Consider the following 22,925-nt stretch of genomic DNA (forward strand, 5'->3'; position numbering starts at 1 on the left):
ACTGGTAGAATACTCGGAGAGAGGAGATACTAGTTATAGATCCGCCAGGATTAGTCATGTATTTGAGCCCATCTAGATTGCCAATTAAGAGGCTATAGCAATTCAGACCTGTTGATATCCTATTAGTGCACGTGCATGACCCACTGAGCAGTATTCTGACTCCTCTCCGTTGGCAGTTATGCCAAGCTATGCACTGGAGAAAATACGAGCACTGAAACATTATCCATGTGTATACACGATGGTCTAGAACGGAAAGGAAACATAGCTTATAAACACGGTAGTGTTATATTTCTCAGCATTACAAATATGATTCTTTTAGCAGTGAACTTTCCTGAGATGAGGTATTTAATGAGGACATCAACATCCGAGTGCTCTAGTGCTAAGTCTGAAGAAAGGTTATTGAACAGAACCTTTACTACATTTCTATACGCTCACTGCCCGTTTTTTTTTTTCGTCTCAAAATGGCTTCCTTTTCCGGCAAAACCGCGCTTATTGTCGGCGGCAGCCATGGAATCGGCTTTTCAACCGCGCAACTCCTTATCAAGCATGGCACCAAAGTCCTTATCACTGGCCGCAGCACTGCACCTATTAAAGCTGCCCATGAGAATCTAGGAGACAAAGCAAAGGTTGTCCCTTGTGATATTAGGTCTATTGCGGCCATCTCGGATCTCGTGCAAACGGCCAAATCATATTTTGGGGCTGGAAAGTCTATCGATCTACTTTTTATCAACGCTGGATATGCCGCTCTGGAGGCCTTCACTCAAGTCTCAGAAGAATCCTATCGGCGACACTTTGACACCAACGTCTTCGGCACATTCTTTGTCGCCCAAAAGCTGGCCCCTATGGTAAAGAATGGTGGCTCAATTGTTTTCACCACCTCCGTTTCGAACCAGGTCGGCTTTCCTGGTATGGCGATATACTCTGCTACTAAGGCTGCCGTTCAGTCATTTGTTCAGACGATCGCTGCAGAATTAGCTAGTCAGCAGATTCGTGTGAACGCAGTTGCACCGGGATTCGTGAAAACCCCGACAATGGGGGTCGCGGATTCTTCCCCTGCAGAATTGAAAGAGTTCGAGGGCAAGGGGGCGCAGACTACGCCGCTTGGAAGAATTGGAGAACCGGAAGAGATCGCAAAGGCTGTAGTTTTCCTTGCCTTTGAAGCGTCTTTCATGACTGGTTCACAGTTGGTGCTAGATGGGGGTTTGGGATCGTTGAAGCTGCATTAATGTGTAGCTGTTACGAAACAACTATGATAGCACGTGCGCTAATGCGGGGAGAAGGGCACTGACAACCAATCAACTTGGATTAGTCAGCAAAGATGACGACCTGACGAGCCAACCCGAAGTTGCAGAAGGGACAGTTAAGTCACATCGACCAATCAGAATCACGTGACCAACACGAGGTACGTTATATCCAGAAGATAACGTAAACATCCCAACTGTGACGGAAACTATCCACGACATAACCAGGACTACTCATGATATGCTGGGGACTATCTGCGATACACTCAAGGCCACCTCGCAAGGATGAAGGACTGGGTATATAAGGACACTCATTTGGCTATAATGTATATAGCTCTTTGCGATCAATCACACATTGTTACTTGATTACTACCGTTAGTACATGCACTTCACAATTCACCCTCAAGATAACCCAACCTACAAGTAGGGGAGCTCACTTAGTAGTAACACTCAGTGACTGACTTACTAGGCACGCACTCTGGCACACCCTGCAAGGTAGTCAAAAGGAGTAAAGGACCCGGGATCGAAGTCTGTGCCGACGGGACCGGAACCGGTCGCTACAGCACATATAGTTGTTGTCCGTCTAAAGGTACTTCAATGCGAGTTTCAATCCAGAAAAACCTAGGGAAAGATAACATCCCTTTTTTTGAAAAATTTTTTTCAATCCTCTAGCGATAGGAAAAGCTGATCTTGCAACAAACCCACAGGACACAGCTTATCACCCCCATTCAAACGATCGTCCAACCTCAAGACACATTCGCATCGAGCCTGGAGAACCCCTTGCAATATCTGATTCTCTCCATATCCCACTTCCCTGGCGATTCTTCTGCAAGATCGTTCCCGACAGGCAACACCAACCCAGCGATATCAACAGCAGGGTTCCCAATTCCAGCATCTGCCCAATCGAGGATCCCAGTTATCCGACCGCTTTGGGGATCTACGAGGATATGTTCGCCTTTTATGTCATTGTGAACGAGTGTCGGGCTGTATTCTGAAGAAAGGTATTGTATCTTCTCCAGCATGGCGGTTTTATTCTCCAGCAACCCGTTTATGGGCTGCTGATCATCAACATCTTTCACAGATACCTGGCCCCGCTCCACTAGCCTCGTCCACGCTTCGATTGCAGACTCTCTGAGAAATTTATAATTGGGAAATGGAATCGAGGGCATTTTGGTCCCTAGATTTTGTTCCAATTCTTTCCCATTGATGCTCTTCAGCACAGAAAGAAAGGATTTCAATCCTTGGACCGTCAACTCAGAAAGGAAAGAGGAGCGAGGTGCAGTCCCGACCCTCGGAGCTTGGTTTCAGCGAAGCCACATATTCCCCATCATCGCTCAGCTGCCAGGTCCTGATGGAGCATGGGATGATGTGCTCATCTAGGCAACGAGCCCGGTACTCATCTTGGATAAGTCTGCGCAATGCGATGTCGCGGGCTGCATCTCTTTGTCATTGTAGGAGCGGGAGCCATCTTCGCGCGGCTTGGTGACTCGGACGATATAGTCGGGATTGGAATCAATGAGGAAAATCATGTGATCATCACCTTCAATGGTGGGTTGACGGTACAGAGATATGGAGGCTGGGTGAGAATGGATGCATGTCGTAACACATTCCTTCAATCTGGAAATTGAGAATGGGAGAGTGTAGGACATGACAAATGGTTATTGTCACCTGAAGGGTTGAAGGAGTTAGCCGTTTTGTCCTTCGAGTGCGGACTTTTTACCTTGAACGTCGGGGTCCCAAAAGAGTATGGGACTTTCCTTTTACGGATTACAGTACTAGTTGGATTTGAACGTTAGTGAAATGCGGGATCCACTGTGCTCATTGCTGCCCTCTGTCGGGTCGGGTCGGGGCAGAACGCCACAATATCGTAAGTAAATGACTAATGAATGCTAAAGGCGGTAGCAATGCCAGGAATTTCCACGACGAGATCAAGATGAAGCAAAGAAAGGCGCTTCCTCACGCCCAGGGGAACCCACATAAGCTATGTGGGTCTGTCATCGTATGTGTACGTTACAAATTATTTAGACCAATCCCAACTGCTGCGGCCAGGCATCATGCTCCTAGGTGTATATATGGCGCCCACAAGAGAGGGTATCGCAGCCACTTTGACCGCATCTCCATTACTGACTGGTGTGCTGCGACCGCCACGTCTCTGTTCTCGATCCCTCTTTCAATCTTGTCCTTCAATTGCCCGTAGAATCCCGTTGCCATCTCCGCACAGGCATCGTCATCCGTCGGCCACATGGATGCAATTACGTGACTGAATCCCGCTATCTGAAATCCACTGGCTAGATGTATCACCTCGTCTAAAAGCCGTATAGCCCAGGTCTCGGCCGTCGAACAGGCTGACAAATATGCTATTCTCGCGCCTTTCAGATGGAGGTTGAAGACCTCTCTTACACTGAGGTTATCCACCGTCGCCGCTGCTCCGTGGCCTTTCTGCAGCAAAAGGCTACTGTTGAATGGATCAGTATAGTCGGCCACTCCACGACCGGCAAAGTGAAGCATGTCACATTGTATCAGTCTCTCTAGCACCATTTTGGCGTCGGGCTGATTAAGTGTCTCCGTCGGAAACGTAGATTGTGCAACCATCTCAATAGCCGCCTTCTCGTTTTCTACCCCGGGAAGATCTCTTTTACCTGGGGTCCGGGGCATCGTCACTACCAAGGGTTTCGGTGGGTCTAACGTGACTGTTGCCGTTGTTCTCCCTTCCCTCGCATAGGTGAGAGCTATGATTGTTGGGGCGTAAGAGGAGACGGCCCAGCAAAGAGTATTGTCTGATGATCCGAGCGTGTGAATACCAGCGGCGTGGAAAGGCAAATAAGAAGCAATCCCAGCGCCCATCCACCAGACACGGGGAAGATTCCCAGTATTAGGCCTCCTTCCTGTGAGATTTCCTGCAAAATCACTTCCACACAGCTCGACCACAGCCATCGCAAGAATTCCAGATACTTTTTTTTTTTTTTTTGCCCTTTGCCTGCGGATCACGGCTTGGGCGATTCGTTAGAAATATAGATGAGCCTCAGCAAGACTTCCTCGATCCCGATTGCAATATTCCCCAAGACTCCGTGATCGTTAAACCACACCTTCGCTTTGAGGGAGTGCAGCACAATGCTGAAGACAAGTCTTTCACGGCCATGTTGACAAGTCTAGTGTCGGCCTCCCGCACAAAGCGCAACAATGCATATACTCAGATCAGCACGGATCAAGTCAAAACTTATCAACTCAGCAATTCAGTGTTGTGGTTCAAGTCAGCGGTCAAGTCGGAGGCTGTTCATGGATGGATCAACGAATCTATTGAGCAGGGAGACGACATTTACGTCGTAGTGGGATATCACACCATGATGAATGCAAGGATCATTGAGGGTGTGGCGGATTCAGTGGATACATCTGCCTGGCTTAAACTTCCCGTGGGAGAAGCGCTCGCTATAGCCGGCGCTGGGATACCATTGGGTAGTGTGGTCGACCCAGCTATTGGGGCCTAAAAGTTTCACCAAGAAGGTGTTCACAGACGATTTGTGGCGGTCGGCGAGCAGGTCTGTGCAGTGCAGTATCGCAAAGTACACTTCAAATGGTTCTCGAGTAGCGATCTAGACAAAACGTCACTAGAGAAGAATAGTCGTTGGAAGGTGTATTGGAATGTGCGAGGTCAGGAGAATGGCACAAACGATGTGGTGGAAGCAGACCTTCAAGAGGATTTAGAGTTGGAGGACCATGAGCGATACGTGTACGACACGGAGCAGTTTTTGATATAATAATATGATGATAGATCTATTGTAACTAGGACAAATTAGCGTTACAAAGTCACGAAAGACATCGTAGAGGACTTATGGATTCATTTAGCAGTGGAAATCTTTCAAACTGTACGAGAAATAGCATGGATATGTATACTTGTTTTCATCAAAATAGCGATGCGTATGTGGCATAGTCGCTCAACAAATACAACAGCTCGGATGAATGGAATAGAGAATCACCACTCGGGCCTGATCTCGGAGGTTACCATGACAATCTTGCAGTCAGGGAAACGCTCACCAACATAACTTCTTACGAAGGCAATGCCAAATTTCACCTCCTCATTCCCGCGTATACCCCTCTAGTGTTAGATTTTGAAAGCATATTCCACCACAATCTTTTCCCTCTTCAAATTACCCGGGAAAAGCACCGCAACGTTGAATTCGCCTGGTTTGATATTCAAGAAGAAAGAGAGGGTACTGACCTCAAACATGTTGGAGAGCTGGAGACTGCCGAAAGTCCCATCACTAATGCTTCTATATGGAGTGCTCTTGCCTGTGGTGCTGGTTCTACGGTGAGTGCTTTCGGTGGTTCCATCTTTCCTCTCGCAGGGGTGGCAGCCTCATCTGTTTTGGTCAGGTGCATTGGCCCTAGGCGCCGGAGGTCAAGTCTATGATGCTTTCAATAAAGAAGAGGCTATTGTTCTGGGTGACCCAATATTCCTTGACTCTCCAATATGAGACTGTCATCAACACTTATCGCGCCGTGAGTGTATCGATGGTCGATATGAGTGATCCCGCTGAGGGTGTAACATCCGGGATTCGACAGGCCAGTTCGAAAATTGACCATGCAAGTGTTCAACACACGTAAAATATGATGGATGTCAGTTCTCTGCGCTTTAATTTCATATTTCTTTCCGACAGCGGTCATAGCTAGCCATCCTAGACACACCAATGCCAATATCGATTCTTTTTAGTCGTGTGCCCACAACACCTGGCGAAGATGTCCCGCCTCAAACATTTCAATTAATCTTACGTCCCGTCGAATAAGTTTCAAGCATCTGGCCAAACTTCAATTACGTTTGATCACAGAGCTCGTATTACTGTAGCCGCGCCACAAAGCAGTCTAATGCGGAGGCCGGCAAGAGACACTGAGATTGTTTTCGGGTAGATGCATATACGGTACTAAGTGGATGTACAAAAATAACGAAGTAATGGGAGCCTGTATATCACAAGCGGTAGGTCAGGGTAGAAGATAGTATTTAGGAAGGGAGATATAAGAATGGAAGGCTATTAGACTAATTTATATTAGGAAGGCGGTTATAGGTTGCTTGTCATCATAGATGGACGGAAGTACCACGCTAACATTGTTAATGGCCCCGACCACAGTACTCTACAAAAAAACTGCGATTATGAGATGTGCTCACATCAGGATCTTGTACATGATTGCTGAGGGGGGGTACATTGACTGTAGATCGTTATAGAATCCGCGCGGCGACCGACGATCATTCGCTGCACCGCTGCCAGCATGAGTCCTTGGCAAAGTTTGGCATAGTCGCGAGAAAGTTATCATTCCACTCAACAGCAGTTTGCCCAGGATTGTAGATACAAAAACAGGTAGTCATAAGGGCTGATGTGACGGTATCCATAAAAATTGCCTGGTTGAAGAGTGCATATCAACGGCAATTCACATTTCACAGAGCACTATTTTGATTGCCGAAACACTGTGCCAGAATATGAGTGCATGCCGTAGTCCCTGCAATTCCTACATAAGAGCCGCTTGCAGTGAGGAAATCGAAGCTATTCACATATAAGTCAAGATTTCCCCGCATTGTGGCAATATGAACACTCTATATAATACAGTTCACTGGAAGGGCAAGACAAATATTTTCCTGGGAAAGTCTCACAACTTTTCTTCATTTACTTTCGCAGATCACCAAAGTTACAACAGACAACACCTTCTCACACCACTACGAATGCAACACCGCTCCAGAGGTATCACATCGCTACAGACAGAAGAAACGACCTGCTCTCTGTAGCATGCTAGGATATCATTTTCCCTCAAATTTCTGACGTTTCGGAACAGGACATTCTATTATTTTAACATATGACAAGAAAGCAAACATCATATAAGGGACATAAATCGACACGGCTAGCTGCGCTCCCCACCTGCATAGCACCGATACCTTTTCTTCCCCTCCAGAGCTGTTTCGCCTCCAAGACCCAACTCGCTTATGCAAGTGTTGTCTGTCTCCACGCCTGTGGTGCTTCCTATCCACCCGGGCAGCTGGTCAAGATCATTGACTTCGTCTGAACTATGCGCTAGGCGTAGTGGGAAACGGTCTGGCGCCGCCGAACCTATACGCATCATTGCAAACGAGTCAAGCTGGTTGGTCCATCGCGGCGTCCACGCGGCGTACAGCGAAAGCCCTAGTATGCAAAGAAGATAGAGTGCTAGCAAGATGGATATAAGCACCACCCCGGCATGAGGTATACTTGGGACTTGTTGGTCGACGCCCAAATCCCAGTTCAGTGAACCACTTGTGTCCAGATCACTCCACGTAGAACCATATTGCATCCACTCGTCGACGGCCATGAATGCTGCTGCCGTGAAAGCATTCTCTATGTGCTTTGCAGAAGGTGAGATGATGTAATTGAAATAATAGGCTTGTTCTTCGGCAGAGAATAGCCAGATATAGTCAGCTACCAGCTTGAGGAGTCCATGTCCCTTTGTATTAGAACCATCAATGCACGGATCTATGTCCAGTGAGACGCGCTTGTCGTCTTCTCCATGGAGTAGTTGGACGAGGGGTGGTATATCGATACATCCACCCCACTCATCTGGCCCTCCGTTGTGATAGGCTTGAGCAGCTGTATGTTCAATGTCGAGATATGATCCCGTGGTGAATAGAGCCAGAGTGGTAAATAAAAGAGGGCCCTTGCTTACTACTGATGAGAGAGATTCAGTAAGATTTGCCAGGGCTACTTCGGTACTGTTGGTCACCGGCCCGACAAAGTATCGCTTCTTCTGATAATTTGAGGCTGTCTGAGATTGTAACCTGCACTGTGCGCCGCAAGTATTCTCTTGACCATTGTCTGGATCATCGAGAAGTGGGCCAGGTAGCTGGCCATTTTCGTAATTTGGAAGCTCAAAGTAGCCTGCCGTGGTGTTGAGTGTGACTTTGAAAGAGTATTTGCCCGGAGCAAATGATAGATATTCCCCCGGTGCGTTTTCAGCATCTTCCCCCTTCCATTCCAGAGTCATTTTGACGTATAACTCCTCGCTAAAATCCTGTCTTTTGCGAGTAGCTTTCCATGGGGACTGTTTCTGGTCACCTGGCATGCAGATATCGACAATATAGCCACCGATATCAGTCATGTTCTCGTAGTGAATGAACAACGCGCCTGGCTCATGTCTGCAGTCCTTTGGGAAATCATCCTCTAAAATCTTGTCATACTTGGTCGTGAAGTTAACTCGAGGAGCAAACTGCTGCCATAACCCAGTCTGGAACCCGACCGGGGGCTGCGCCCAGAAAGGATCATTGATATTGGGCATGATTCCGAACGTGGACTGGCCAGACTTGTTACATGTCGGACTTGAATTATCAGTAGAGTTCGTGCACCCATCCCCCCTAGACCAAAGCCTGAACTGAGGGTCTGAATTGCTGGCTGAGATCAGTCGGGACCTGAGCTTTGTTGCGGGTTCAGCCACATCGTTATCATGGATTGGGTCCGCCGCCCAAGTTATCCATTTTTCCAAGTCAATTAAGTCCATGGAGCTCATTTTGGTAGGAACTTTAATCGACTTGTATGATACAAATAAACCCTGAAACGGCGCGATAGAAGCGCCTTTAGGAGCGTCAGCAGGCATCGAAAATCCGGCACCAGGCCTCTCTTACTCACCAATAAGGTTTAGTACCAAGGCGAAGACGAGAAAGATGGAGCCATATCGCTTCCACCCGCCAGCAATGATTTTTGCGATGAGCACCGGGTCACTCCAACCTTTATCAGCCAATACCATAGACTGCCTTAATGTCGGGGCATGCCAGCTTTGTTTGGCTCGCCGCTGGAGAAAGGCCACTGCTGCGCACGAGCAGACCATGGAAGTCAACGGGATGGTTAGAACCGAAGCCAGCGATTGGCACACTCGGCAAGCCCGAAGAAGACGCTCGGTTGTGCCGAAACTGCCTTTTGCACCGTCCAAATAATCTTCCAACTCGGTTTTGGAGCCAAGATTGGGTTGGTAACTTCGAGCCCCGATGGGACGATGGGTCAGTATGCAGAGAACTGCCCAGGAAAATATCGCAACCACTGCATAGAGCAGGGCCAGGATCACAATATGGGGGGCACGGCGGAGAGTATCAGAGGGGACTCGATTCTTTTCAGCGCTCTCTTCACTTGATCGCCCCTCCCCATTCCCCATTAAGGACTCAGAGGGAAGAGAATCATCTCGGGGGTCAGGCTCTTCTGGCATAGTCGTTTCGTGGATGCATTCAATGGTGTGGAATACCAGAGCCAGGAGACATAACGTCTTTATCGGGGTCGTACTGCGAGGCAGAAATTGCGGGGGCCCGTGTTTGGTAGGATCGTTGTGCACCTTGGGGCTGTGAATTCACGGTTTTTGAATGCACCAATCCCTCAGGGGCGCCTTGGCACAGCCCACCGGCCCCATCAGTTGCCTTCTAAACATAGCACACGTATTAGGGCATGTTTCCTTTATCGGGTTCTGCATATGCAATTCCCTCTGTTACCTCTATTTCCAAATCTCTCTACAGAAAAAGGATTTGGGATATCGGAATTTATAAAGCTCTTCTCCGTAGTCATCTCATAGATCGTCTAGGAACCTGGTGCGTGGCGGCCCTCCACACATGATTCACAGACCCACTGCGGGGTTCCATGGAAGGTCGACGGGATTCTCATGAGACGAATGTATTATTACTTCGCTATATACTGTATCATACCAATTCATTTTACAAGTCCCTTAACTATGTGTGGCTAGGGCAATACCTGATCTACGCTAAGGTCTTGGCGGTGGGGCCAGAGAAGAGACTGTGAGTGTGTACCGGTCAAAGAGGATGTTGATAGATCATATCCGTGGTCTTGGATACATTACAGGTAAGTCAGCTTCGCCGCTCATCAGGCCAATCTTACGTCGGGATGCAACCGGATAGGAAAGCGCTAAGAGACCAGGTAAGAGAGGGTCCGTGCGGTAGTCGAGTGGCGCGCGACGTTAAAGCGGCGCTAACCCACTTCTCACCCACTTCTCACCCGGGCGGCAGCAACCCGACTATCTGCCGCACGTAAGCCGAACGCTGGCAGGCTAGTAATTTGGTGAACCAGTAACTTGGAAGAATGTAAATGTATTTGTATAAATACAATAGCGATTAATTCGCATATGACTTCTTTGCTCGGCTCACCTTCCCTAACTCCTTGCCAACGCAGGGAGTGGACATTAACGCACAGAGCGGACACTACAGCAGCGCTCTCCGGGCCGCCTCAGAGGGAGGACATCAAGAGATTGTCAAACTGCTCTTGGACAAGCGAGCGGATGTCAACGCGTAGGGCGGCCGCTACGGCAACGCTCTGAATGCGGCCTCAGCGGGAGACTATCTCGGCGCATGAATCGGCTCTATCATTGGAATGTGGGAAGGATATAGGTCAGCCATGGACAGTATCGTTGGATAACGGTAGGTGCGTCTCTATTGTGACAGTCATATGAAGAAATATGCAACTTATGATTTCTTTCTTCCCCTCCGACTTTGTGGGCGCCTTCTTTTGGCTCTCTGATGCCTTAATTTGGTAGAATAGTGAAGCTGAAGTGAAGCTGAAGTGCGGCCAGGAAAATAGTTAGTGATTTCCTTTCCTCCTTCAACTTCACCAGCAAGTTGTTCTCCTCCGTGCAATATGTTCGGCGTTTGCTTTTCCCGCGAGTTGACCGGCTTGCCCCCACTGGTGGCTTCAACACTCCAGTCGTTCTCTCCTAGTTGTCTGGAGGGCTGTGCGCGGCAACGTTTGATATCGAGGGGACGTTGTCGGGCACAAGAGTGAAGAAGAAAGTGGGCTCTGATCCCTAGGTCTCAATAGTGAGGATTGCCTGCCTAATAACATCGCGGCTCTCGCAATTCCTGAGCGACGAACCAAAGGATATATCGTTAGGACAGTATAGAGCGGTCCTATTTGGAGGACCCTGTTTCTCCTCCCCGGAATCCTCAATGTCTGGAAGTTCTGATTAGACTGCATCGCTTATAAGTCTTCGTCCGAGGAATTATTAAAGTCCTCGCTACTTTCGCCCTTAGATATATTCAGGGGAACAGGTTCTACTCTTAAGCGTAAACTCTGTACAGGCTTAGGCCGCGGCGGAGCAACAACTACAGCGATAGACGAGTGGCGCTTATAACGAGTACTATTTTGTTTCCCAGTCTAAGGTATTAGGCGTTCTTTCTCATTGTATTTTCTCGGACGAGCTAAACTGTTACGATATACCTGACATGAGGCTATCCACAAATGCCGGTGCCTCAGGCTACCAGGACCCTGGTAAGCCGCTAAGCTTTCGGTGGGGGTTCACTGGGGCTTCGCTGCCGGTACGTGTACGGACCCCTGCAAGGAAGGCTCTTGTAGAGGTTACACAAGCCTCGTGTTTTCCCCCACTCCCATTCCCGCACTAAGGCTACATCTCCTTCCTGTTTTGGGCAATATAACTATATATAAATTGATCCATGTTGGAGAGGTTTTACATCCCTCAAGAAACAGTCTTTGACCTTTCTGAACAATTGACTTGGTCCCTTTCTCCTGCCTGATTGACAGGCCTCTATCCTGACTTATAGAGTATCCTTACAATTTCTGTTTCTTCTTCTTCGATCACCTAGGAGAAATAGCACTAAGGACCTGTTCTACTCCCTCTACTGAAGGGGCAGCGAACCCTCCCTGTATCACGGAAGAAATCCTAATTGCGACCGAATAGGGTTTAACCCCAACCGATCTTGACGCTAACCTCGCAGCTCCTTAAGCTACTATAGAGAAGCTACAGAGGCTTAAAGACCTTTAAGATTAAGTCGAGACTCTTAAATTATAGCTATAGGACAGAACCTAGACGAGACCCCGTCGAACCTATACTAGGACCCTTACGACTTATCAGGAAAGGGTCAGGACATCAAGCTCAAAAATATTCCTACGTTTACTCTCAACTCTTCACTGCAATAACGATAAGAATGGCTCCTAGACCTCTAACAGCAATTCGAAGGAGATCTAAGGCGCTATCACGACGGTCGGACCTAAATCCTTAGAGTATTAAGCTATATAGATACAACCTGTTTGTAAAGGGCTGTGATACAGGACAGGGGCCTGTCAACTAGGTAAGGAAAAGAAGATGCAAAGAAACAGTGGTATTGGAACAAGACTAAATCTTGGAGATCTCTGGTAACGATCTCCTGCGATTATATGATATAGAGAGGATTCGCTAAAGCTTCGGAACCGAAACGGCCCGGACGCACAATGAGAAAATGCAAAGAGAGTGTAGGCACTTAAGGATCTGCCGGAATCCTGAGGCCTCTGCAGGGTCGCCCATGACATAGATATAGTAGGGAATACTGCGTAGAGGGTGTAACAGCGCCTTACAGTTACGTAGTAGGCTATTGTAATCAGAGACTAATAAGGCTTACCGGTAGAAGAAGACCTAGGTAGCTTTATAGTATAGAGTATAGTCACTCCCTTAGGGAAGGAGTAGGAGTATCGATGCGACGTCTTACGATACTACTGCGGGCTGGACTATCTTAGTGGTTCTGCCCTTATACAACTGCTAGTCCAGCGGGAGGAGCGAGAATAAGCTAGGCGTCGGATCGAGCGGTATCTCCGGTAAAATGAAAGGGGCAGTGCGTCGGGCTGAAAGCTAAGGCGCAATAGTCGGTGGGGGCCGGATTGGAAGAAAGGGGCCGGCGATGAGTGCAAGATAGAGGAGTTAAAGGGAGAGAGGGGGAAGAGAAAAGAGGTCGAGAGGCAGGCCTTGTCTTTTATGTCGGAGCGATGGGGGAGAGGTGACAAAACAGCGTATTGGGGCGCTAGGCCGGGAACGGCAAAACTAACCGCATCTAGTAATTCACAGGTCCCTATATTACATAGTAGATTTGATCTTTCCCTGATCACTCATGCCATCAACAGCAGGGTGTACACAGCCGACAGCCATCGAATAGAATGACACCGGATCGAAAGCCACTTTACTCTATACAAAAGCAAGAAGGTAGATGACTAGGGTGAAAATCATTGAGTTGTCTGGAAAGGAAAATACAGTCATAAATCATCATCATAAGGCGCGTGCGTAAATCATAAAATCTCAGATCAGATCAGCAGAGAAAAACAAAACCATATCAAAAACAGAAAATCTCAAAAACATAACGGCATTGGGCATCATCAAGGCATCCAATCCAGCACAACCTGGAGGGAAGAAAAACAAAAGGGCAAGAACGTATCAAAGGACCACCCAAAATTAAAAGGACAAAACAAGAGCACGCCAAAATCCGTCATCCACCAATGGAAGTTAGAAAGGTATTCTCAACTCATCACCATTTCCAAAAACCCCAAGTTTTGGACCAACGAGAGTCAACAAAGCTCACGATTCCAAGTTTAGTTTATCAGTGCGAACGAAGGGCATATTAGATAAGAACTTTTGCAAGGTTTCTCAGATAATCCTCCAATCTTTCAACAGATGAGTTCTCGCTACTTTCGGGAAGTCGACGACCCTTTGAATCGAAGCGTTCTGGGAGGTCGATGGTAGAGTCTGAGTCGAGTGGGGAGTCTTCTCGGGGGGATGATCTTTGAGAATGATGGGAATGGCGATTGGATGAATGTTGGTGGTGTCGAGGTGAAGAAGAACTAGAACTGGGACCTGCACCACCGCTACCATCGCTGGTTCGGTGATGGGCAGAAGGTACGGAAGATGAGCGCCGGTGAGTTTGGGATTGGAATTTGGGGTGATGGCGTGGTGTGTACCCGTCAATAGTTGAATCGCTGTCGTCGGTCTCATACCCCGCGTCAGCGGACCGTTTAGGATCCGTGTCCAGGTCAAAGGCCACGGATTTAGACGATGATGCTGATGGGTTGACTTCGCGGGATATGGACGGGGGAATGTGTAGATGAGGGTCGTTGTTTAAACCTGGGGTGGGAAATGTTAGCCCTGGGTTTCTGGGGACAGCACCGGACGGCGTTGCGGTGAACGCACCGTGGGCATGGGTTTGCTCGGTGGGTAGGGTGGAGCTCGACGGAGCACTCACATTCTCATCGGCCCTGCGTGGCCGCGGGGCATAGGTCTCTGGCCCTGTGTTGGCGGCACCGTAGTTGTAGGGCTGGGCGGGGGGTGCGGCGCCCGGGGGAGGCGGGTAGTCGGCCGGGTTGTAGGGCTGAGGGGGTGGCATTCAGGTTTGAGGTTGAGCCCGGGGGTGGGGGGAAATAGTTGCTGTTCGGGAAGTAGTTCTCGGCGGGTCGCTGATGAGCAGCCTGCGCGGAGATGGGGTAGGGCTCTGGGTCGTAGGACTCCTCGTAGGGATCGCGGTGAGCATCGTCCTCATATCCTGCGTTGGAAATATTAGCATGACAGAGGTTGGGTCAAGAGGGAGGATCCATGACGGACTCACGAGTCCTCGAACGTGAGCGCGAACGCTCGGTCTTCTTGCGGTCTCGGTGCTGCGAGTATTTGTGTGCTGCGTAACCTAGACCAGTGGCGCCCAGGGCGGCAGAGGCTAGTTCACGAGAACGGCTGCGGTGCTTCTTGCTCTTGCGTCGGCCGTCACGGTCCGAATCGGAGCTTCCGCTGTAACGCCCACCGCGGCTGCGAGATCGGCTGTGGCGACGAGCACCGTCAGAGTAGTAGGGATCACCATGGCCTGCTGGCTGGCCGTAGTAGTGCTCTGCCGGGATGCTTCCCGCGACGGGGTCAGCACCATACTCGATCAGACCAGTAGAGTCACGGGTTGGATCAGGGTAGGCTTCGGATGGGGCACGGCTGCGGCTGCGAGATCGTGAGCGGCGTCCTTCGCGGGGCACCAGCTCCTTTTGCTCCTTGTCGGCCTTCTTCTTCTCGTACAAACCAGCGGCAGCTGCAGTAGCCAGACCAGCACCAACAATGGGGAGGGCCTTTCGCAAGCGACTGTGGGAGCGCTCTCCCTTACGAGAGCGTGAACGGCTGCGAGCATGTTCGACCAGGCCTGCAACGGCAGCACCAGCCAGGCCTGCGCCAGCCATGTGCTGTCGGCGCTTGGTCTCATCACTGGCGCCGTCCTTGTCCTTGTCCGAGCGGGTGCTACTCAATGCACGAGCACGGGAGCGAGAACGAGTTCGGGATCGGCTGCGACGGTCATTTTTGGACTTGCTTCGCAGGGCAGCTGCACCGGCAGCCAATGCAGCGGCGCCGATACCAATCTCCAGCAGTGTCTTGCCCCGGGAGTGGGAGTGAGAGCGACTACGACTGCGGCGGCTATGGCGATGGGAATGGGAACGATCATCATCGAAAGAGTGCGAACGATGGCGACTGCGGCTCTTGCTGCGGTAGTAGTCGCGAACATGACCCGCTGCGTTGACAGCAACGGCACCAAGGGCACCAGCGCCGGCCGTCTTCACTGCGTGGCTCATGCCATGGCTGACCTCCTTACCCTCGCGCTTACTGTGGCTACGCAGCAATTCAGCAGCACCGACACCAACGAGAGCACCCTCGGCAAGGTGGCGCTTGTGGTGGTTGTGCTCACCGTCGTAGTCGCGGGTCTCTTTGCGGATATAGACCATGCTGTCATCACTGCTGTAGTCGTCGCGGTCGCGATCGCGATGGTGACGGCGACTCGTCTGGGAGATGGAGTCGCCGGGACTCAATTCACGGCGCGAGCGACGGTCTTCGTACTCGCGAACTCGGCGGTGGTGATGATAGTAGTAAGGGTCCTCCTCGGCATCCGAGCGACGAACAACATCATACTCGGACTCACGAGGACTGCTGTAAGCATTTCGGGCTGTATTTACGACGGTTACTGACTGCTCGCGAACGACGAGAGCTCCTGAATGGGGGGCCGGTGGCCGATGTGGAAGAGTTTCCTGGGACTTGGCTTTACGGTGGGAGCCGTAGGACTTTTGGGACTCACGTTCATAGTAGTCTCGCTCATACTCACGCTCGACGCGGCGGACCGGAGGATCGTATTCTACGTCACGCTCGTACCGTGAGATAGACAGGGGCTCTTCTCGTTCAGTCTTTCTCCGGATGACCAACTCGCGGTCTCCGATGGCATCTTCGCGACTCATGAAGTCTCGTCGTTCTTCTCGATCGTCGGAGCCGATGACGTAACGCTTGATGGTCACTGGTCGGTCCTCTTCGTAGCGATCACGCTCTCGGTAGCTGTACGACATGGTACACAGGTGAGAGAGTGTGAAACTTGGCGGGTTAAGAGCAGGGGGAAGAGATAGCGATCAAGGGACGATGGAGGGGGTGAGTGAGCAGGAAAGAAAAGAAGTGAGATTACGGGAGGGGCTCAAGCAACCGACAGGGCGTTAGGAGGGGCAAAACGGGACGGATGCGATGCAGGGAATTTGGGAATTCGGGGAGGGGCGCAGGTTGAGTGGGGTAAATCACGTAGTGCAAGAGTGAGTAAGAGCCTGAGTCTCAGTCAGTGATCGACTAAATCGACTAGTGTCTGAAAGTTCTCGGCACTGACGGGAGAGAAGGATGTAGGATCCGATTGGTAAGGCTTCCAGAAGAGAATAGAAGTCCCTTCCTCGGAATTCTTGGCCTGATGATCGAATGACCAGGAGAAAGAGGATCTCAGCCCAAGCCGAGCGGAGCCTCTTGGGAGTGAGCCCCGCGGGTCTCAGCCTGCAGATCAACAGGCAGCACAAATTCGCCGAGAATGGGGGAGAAGACGAGATCAAAGTGAGAGGAAGGGTAATTCTGAGATGCTCGAATGTCGAGGAAATTGATGATAAACAATCGAAGATGAAGAGTGAGTCGAACAAGCAGGAAGAAGGATGAAAGAGAAGAAGAGGTGAAAGCGGCCAAGGGAGTGATAAAAAGTAGTTGTGCTGCCCACTGGAAAGAAGCGCCACGTGAGGCTCTCTCTCTCTCTCTCTCTCTTCCTTTTCCTCTCTCATTCTCTCTGGCAATTTCAATTTACACCGACTACCACTGGGCTGCAGATCGGGGCAAAGTCAGTTGAACCCCAACCTTCTTGGTGTCTCTTGCTGTATTCCACCCCAGTCTGAAGACTTTCGCCCGGGTTGCACCGTGGCAAATCGACGGTGTGTAGTGGCTGAGTTCTGCTTCTAGTTCCACGCTAGTGTCATCTTGAGTATACTTTCGTACTGGATGGAGCAGATGTGCATAATCTACTACTAAGTACTCCGTACTTTTTGTTTACTCCTACTAACTACTGATGCTTGATAGAACTGGCCCACGGGTCGACTGTCGACTTCCCGAGTGGCATTCCATGGAAACCGGGCTGAACTGGACCCCAGTCCCCAGCATGTTTGGTCCTGGTGGGCCAGCGCCCGATACGAGATCTGTCTGTCAACCTTGCCCATTATTCTCTCTCTCTCTCCCCCCTCTCCCTTTCGAGGCGCAGTACTCCTCCTTGATCATCTTCAAAGACCAGCTTCCTTTGTTCATGGTTATAAGACCATGATCTATACTCGCGCTACTCAAAGGACGACGTCAATAACGAAAAAAAATGTGAAACGCTGCGCCTAATCCCGGGACTTGGGGAACTGGGCGACGAACCGATGATGCCATTTACTACTTTACTACAATGATGGGTTGCAAATAAGACTATCTATTATCACGCTTGTCACTGACCTACTGGCAGAACTACTACTGATAAAACGAACAGGGAATAATTCAACCTGCTTGTGATTGTAGTTTTTTTCCTCCACGCGGCTGTCAATGTGGGGGTTGACCCGATGACGTCAATGGCTTCCTCGACTCATCCTCTTTGTTTGGCCTCCCGCTTCAGCTGGGAAGATTGGAAACTCAACCGATGAAAGCATCCTATCATGATGAGCGATGAAAAGAGATAGGGTTCTCATGTCCTCATTCTACCCACTAGAGTTAGGCGGGTCGATCGTCCATGATAACACCACTTAGAGCCGAAGGATATGGCCCCCGGCCGAGTGGCTAAAGTCCAGCGGCTACGTGATACAAACGACTACTCGAGGATAACGCGTCTTTGGGAAGCTTGTTTGAGTGTGACTCGACTATTCTGTAATTGACGTCGATTATAACTCGTCGCAGCTAGTCTGTGTAACTGGAAAACGTACATTGCATCGCATCGCATCGCATCGCCTTACCTCGTACCTACCGTTTTAATGCAGAGAGGCAAGGGAGGAATCAAAAGAGAATGCGCCTTCTTTTACAGATAAATTAAAGCCTTTATTATAGAGCAAATCTGGATCCAATAGACAGACTACGAGTGATCTCGCTTTTCGGATCCTCGGTTGCGTCAAGTAACTAAGCGGTGTATATAGACTATCCGTCCGTTGTTTCCAAAGGGTCTGTATGTATGGGGCTCTATCAGGAGCGCGATAATGATTTGAATAATTGGAAAGCTCTTAAAGAAGGTTCCCTTGGGTAGTCACCCTAGATTTGTCGTATTTCCTGGCCCATGATCGATCAGTGCTTGGGTGAGTAGGTGAGGTTTGAAAGATCGACCAACCTTAGCTCTGAACAGCAACCCGGGGCGGATATTGTTCATAGATGGGCATCAGTGGTGCTATTTGTTGAAAACTTATTCCATCCGCACAGAAATACAGGCGCGCTCGAAATCAGTTTCACCAACTTTCTTCCTTCCGACTATTTCCCGAACTCTATTTTGAAACACGCTAGTCTACGTTGGTTTAGCGGATTTCAGAGTCTGGAAACGTATTGTAAGTCGGAGTCACATGAATCTGCTACATACTTGGCAATTTTCTGAAAGTACGCTTACGAACAATACTCTATCGTAACACGGGGAAGTCGACCACACGGCCGTGTCACCATGACTAAGTAAGCACCTGATGGTGAGCTGGCCGGACAACAAAGTCCCAAGCATAAACGGCCCCAACTAACTTGGTTATTATAATGAAAGACTCATTGGTCAACTACGCTATCATAACTAACTCGATGAACGCCCTCCATCTCTTCGTCAAGGTTCAATTGAGCTTGGCATAGTCCTATCATCATATATCGAGGATCTCCCGTTTCCCAATGCAGTCAAAACCTGACCCTTATAGACTTATTGAGCATTGCAATCTTTGAACTGATAGGCTAGAACAGCTGCCCGTTGACAAGCCATCCTACTGTGCCAAATACCACCGCACCTAGCGCAAGCCAGGATATTGCACCCCGAGCATACAGAATCATCACGACAATTCGAACTTCGGAAGCATCGTTGCGGTGAGGAAAAGGCTCATGTCTTGGTGCCTGCTTGCCGAGAAGTACGCACAAAGGTTCCCATCCATCTTGAGGCTCGAATTCCAAGACCCCCCGCCCGCGCTTAGCTGCCTCGGCGTGAATCCAAGCATTATGAGCATCATAATGCTTTACCGTCAAAAGCTCGTCGGCAGTTAGATTCAGTTTTCTCTGACAGACCTCCATAATCTCGCGCCACATGGCAGCCACATTGCGGTCTGTTTTCCATAAGAAGCACAGAGCGCGGTACACCGGTGAGGCTGCGAAGGTAAGCAGCTTGATCGACTGCACCCACTGGCGGCCGCCACCAGGCCGCTTGTTCAGCACGACCTTAGCGTCCGGATACATGTCCATAAGATCATCCATGAACATGGACGCAGGGAAATCGGTGGCTGCTTGGAAACCATTAAATAATTTATAAAGTAGCTTGTGACGCCGTGTAGAGTCCTTCTCCCGGAGTGCAGCTAGGACGATATCCCCGCGTTCGGCGTTCGGCGCAATATGCGCGAAGTGCATGCAGGGAGTCAGACCGATATATTGTGATTCAAGGGCGGCTTGCAGAGAGCTTGTTGCACAACGGGGAAGACCGGCACCAAGCACTTGTATAGGGGTTCGGTCCGTCTGGTCAATAGCGAGATGGTTTTCAAAGAAGCGCATTATGTGAGAATGGTTTAGGAGACAAAACAAAGATAACTTTACTCCTGAGTTTGAGATTGCAGAAAGATCGAAGATAAGAAGTTATAATAACAAAGGAGATTCCCGAAGGCGAAGCTCCTCTCTCCTCTTAACTACTGTCAGCGTCAGCACTAACTAACGAAAATGGAACCCGAAGGCTAAGATTATGTTGTTAGGCGCTAACTATATATAGACCGTCCTTAGGCTGGTTAGCGCAGGATTTTGAATTATAAAGCTTAAAAATTTAGAATTCCACTCAGCCCCGTACAGTAACTTATCAGTTACAGTCAGCGTTCATTAGTATTTGGAACATGGTACCTGCTCCGCCTATCTTTCTGCCAGTTGGAAGAAGTATCGTGTTCCAAATACTAATGAACGGCCACTGTAGTTACTAGTTAGTTAAACATGGAGTCCTTATATAATACAACAGCGCCAAGCACTCCGGAGGTATCGAGTGGCCGTGCTGTCGCAAAGGCTTAACCACAGTGCCAGCCAGTTAAGAATAAGAGGTGAGATCAGGTTGAGATTGATATAACGTACCCTTCCCTCGATCATACGAATTTCCCCGTGGCTGAACTTGAAGGTCTTGAAGTCACAACCTTCCACTTTACTATTATCAAAATCAATCTTCTGGGCTGACTCCGAAATGTAAGAAAGGGGTAGAAACTCATGGGTGTAGAGAGAATTGGTGAAAAGTAGGGACAACTTGGTAGTACGAAATTGAGAGGGATGTGACAGAAATGAGCGGTCGGCATGAATGCCTAAATATGCTGATCTGTTTTGCAAAGGAAACGATTCTAGACTAGGCGTGGGCCATACAGCACAGATACAATAACTACTGTATTTGTATACTGTTAATTACTTTCGTACGAGTGAAACTGATTTCGAGCGGTCCTGTAAAGCTTTGGGACCCTGTGGCTTGATCTAGTGGACAAGCATGCTTCTTCAAAAAGCAATTATGCCAGCCACTTTTCTGGCCATGGCACCATCGCTAACTCAGGGGTTCATCGACATTTTGGCATTGCTTTTGAACCGAAATTAATGGTCACATTTGATTGCACGAAAGTCATTCTCGGTTCAGTATATAGATAGGGATTCACAGTTTAATGAGGAATACAGAAAGTTTTGACTTGCTTATCGTCGTCAAGGCACCATTTCTAAAAACACCCAAAACTCCAAAATACAATAATAGCCTAAATTCTTTGACAAACCCGAAAAATTTGATGAACGATGTAAACCTTCTGGTTTTCTCTTGTGATATCCTCTCCAGGATCGTAATTCCCACTTAATCCAAATCACCGACTGCGTTTCGGACCCATCTGTACCCAGACAATAACCGCACAATAAAACACTCCCACAATTCCAGCCACAACACTATACGCAATAATAGCGCCCTTAGGTCCCCTCGCCAATTGAAACCCAAGCCCACCATTGATAATTCCCAAAACAATCATCACTCGCCCAAACCACCGATGTACATAACCAAAGATGCCCTTTCCACCACTCTTGCGATAATAGCGATGCTGCAGCAGGCCCATGATTGGCTGGAAAGCAGTCAGTCCGGCAACAACCACCATGCCAATGATAGGGTGGTGGTTGGTCAACAAGTTGATATCCTGGGCCATGGACACTCCGAGTCCGAGGCCGACTAGAGCAACCACCAGCGTCAGAAGCTGAAGTAACCCGTGGACACTTGCTGTCTTGGAGGATGGGAAGATGTGAAGTGTCAAGGCGAAGAAGGGGAACATGATCACGAATGCAATGATCATTAGTACTGCGTGTGCGGTTCTCTTCTTGTTGAACACGGCTAGCGGATTCTGAGCAGTAGCCGTGGTGACTTTTGTAGGAGTCACAGGAGACGAAGAGGTGGATTTGGAGGAATCGAAGAATGGATTATCGGAGCTTCCTCCTGTAGCTTTGACGAGGTCAACAGTCACAGCACCGGAATCGTCATGTTGAGTGAGTTCGGCAGAGACATCGCTCGAATCTAGCGGTGATCCGTATTTCACGGCCCAGATCCAGGAGCTTGAGGAGCTTGTCACGTCGGCGCTTCCACCAGTCCATTTGATACAGCTATCGCATCGGATATTCGCGGTTACCGCGCCATTGGAGACACTGCTTCCATCCAAGAGCGAGACTTGAGCATCACTGTTGAATAGTGGTTGGATTTCGCCCATGCCCAGTCGTGGTGAAACAGTGATGTTGTTGTTGCCATTTGGATATACAACGAAGATATTCGCGCCCACCATCCGCGTCCCCTGGCCCAGGGCGAACCATCGCACTTGTTTTGTTGAGTTTAATTGAAAGTATATCGACCCTGAGCCCGACTGCGCCGTGCTCTGAGGAATATTGATGCTGTAGGTAAGATCATCGTGTCCGATGGGATGAAAGCTCTGAAGTTGAGCGAGGCAGGACGCAGCCCAAGCCAGCCAGCAAAGGTATAACACAGCCATGCCGTGGAAATGATGGTATAGCGACTCGAAGAGGGACGGGGTCGCCAACGAATGTAAATACAGCCCTTAATAGAAATCTTGCAGACGAGCGATTTCAACGTGAAGATGGTGTCATCAGAAAAAGACGCAGATCATCCGAATAATCATCAGTCATTGAGTTTTCGTTCTCGTGTCAGCGCGGGCCAGGCACCATATCTGGCATGAAGGGAGGGGGCTTTATTCTAAATTCGAGGTATGGGGCTGCCCAGCAATTCAAAGACTGTGTCGTTTTCGTATTTCCTTTGTTATCATGCAGACATCTGACACTTGGCAACGGCAATTTGGGGGTTAATCTTCTTTGTTGGAACTTGGCTGCGACCGAGGTGAATGGTGAATGGTGAAAGGCCCAGCAGTGATGGGCCTGCACAGCCCGGGAGACTCG

The 22,925-nt window shown here is 49.3% G+C and overlaps 6 protein-coding genes across 6 annotated transcripts; 1 reads left to right on the plus strand and 5 right to left on the minus strand.

The window, feature by feature from the left end:
* Window positions 1-461: 461 nt before the first annotated feature.
* Window positions 462-1,226, plus strand: N7473_006092 (putative short chain dehydrogenase; the record flags this gene model as incomplete). Its single annotated transcript, XM_057152032.1, has 1 exon — window positions 462-1,226. The coding sequence occupies one exon, from the start codon at window positions 462-464 to the stop codon at window positions 1,224-1,226; it is 765 nt and encodes a 254-aa protein (XP_057009837.1).
* A 1,391-nt stretch (window positions 1,227-2,617) lies between these two features.
* On the minus strand, window positions 2,618-2,890 carry N7473_006093 (uncharacterized protein; the record flags this gene model as incomplete). The annotated part of the gene is made up of 1 exon (XM_057152033.1): window positions 2,618-2,890. The coding sequence occupies one exon, from the start codon at window positions 2,888-2,890 to the stop codon at window positions 2,618-2,620; it is 273 nt and encodes a 90-aa protein (XP_057009838.1).
* A 4,234-nt stretch (window positions 2,891-7,124) lies between these two features.
* N7473_006094 (uncharacterized protein) lies at window positions 7,125-9,446 on the minus strand (the record flags this gene model as incomplete). Its single annotated transcript, XM_057152034.1, has 2 exons — window positions 7,125-8,821; window positions 8,876-9,446. The coding sequence occupies 2 exons, from the start codon at window positions 9,444-9,446 to the stop codon at window positions 7,125-7,127; spliced, it is 2,268 nt and encodes a 755-aa protein (XP_057009839.1).
* Window positions 9,447-13,213: 3,767 nt separating this feature from the next.
* N7473_006095 (DUF3824 domain-containing protein) lies at window positions 13,214-16,348 on the minus strand (the record flags this gene model as incomplete). The annotated part of the gene is made up of 4 exons (XM_057152035.1): window positions 13,214-14,117; window positions 14,184-14,248; window positions 14,295-14,532; window positions 14,596-16,348. The coding sequence occupies 4 exons, from the start codon at window positions 16,346-16,348 to the stop codon at window positions 13,618-13,620; spliced, it is 2,556 nt and encodes an 851-aa protein (XP_057009840.1). The 3' UTR covers window positions 13,214-13,617.
* Window positions 16,349-19,232: 2,884 nt separating this feature from the next.
* N7473_006096 (sulfotransferase family protein) lies at window positions 19,233-20,033 on the minus strand (the record flags this gene model as incomplete). The annotated part of the gene is made up of 1 exon (XM_057152036.1): window positions 19,233-20,033. One exon carries the CDS (start codon window positions 20,031-20,033, stop codon window positions 19,233-19,235), a length of 801 nt encoding a protein of 266 aa, XP_057009841.1.
* A 1,313-nt stretch (window positions 20,034-21,346) lies between these two features.
* N7473_006097 (cytochrome and DOMON domain-containing protein) lies at window positions 21,347-22,504 on the minus strand (the record flags this gene model as incomplete). Its single annotated transcript, XM_057152037.1, has 1 exon — window positions 21,347-22,504. One exon carries the CDS (start codon window positions 22,502-22,504, stop codon window positions 21,347-21,349), a length of 1,158 nt encoding a protein of 385 aa, XP_057009842.1.
* Window positions 22,505-22,925: the final 421 nt, after the last annotated feature.

Source organism: Penicillium subrubescens, assembly GCF_028828155.1.
Source record: "Penicillium subrubescens strain IBT 31985 chromosome Unknown utg000004l_segment0_segment0, whole genome shotgun sequence".
Lineage (NCBI taxonomy): Eukaryota > Fungi > Ascomycota > Eurotiomycetes > Eurotiales > Aspergillaceae > Penicillium > Penicillium subrubescens.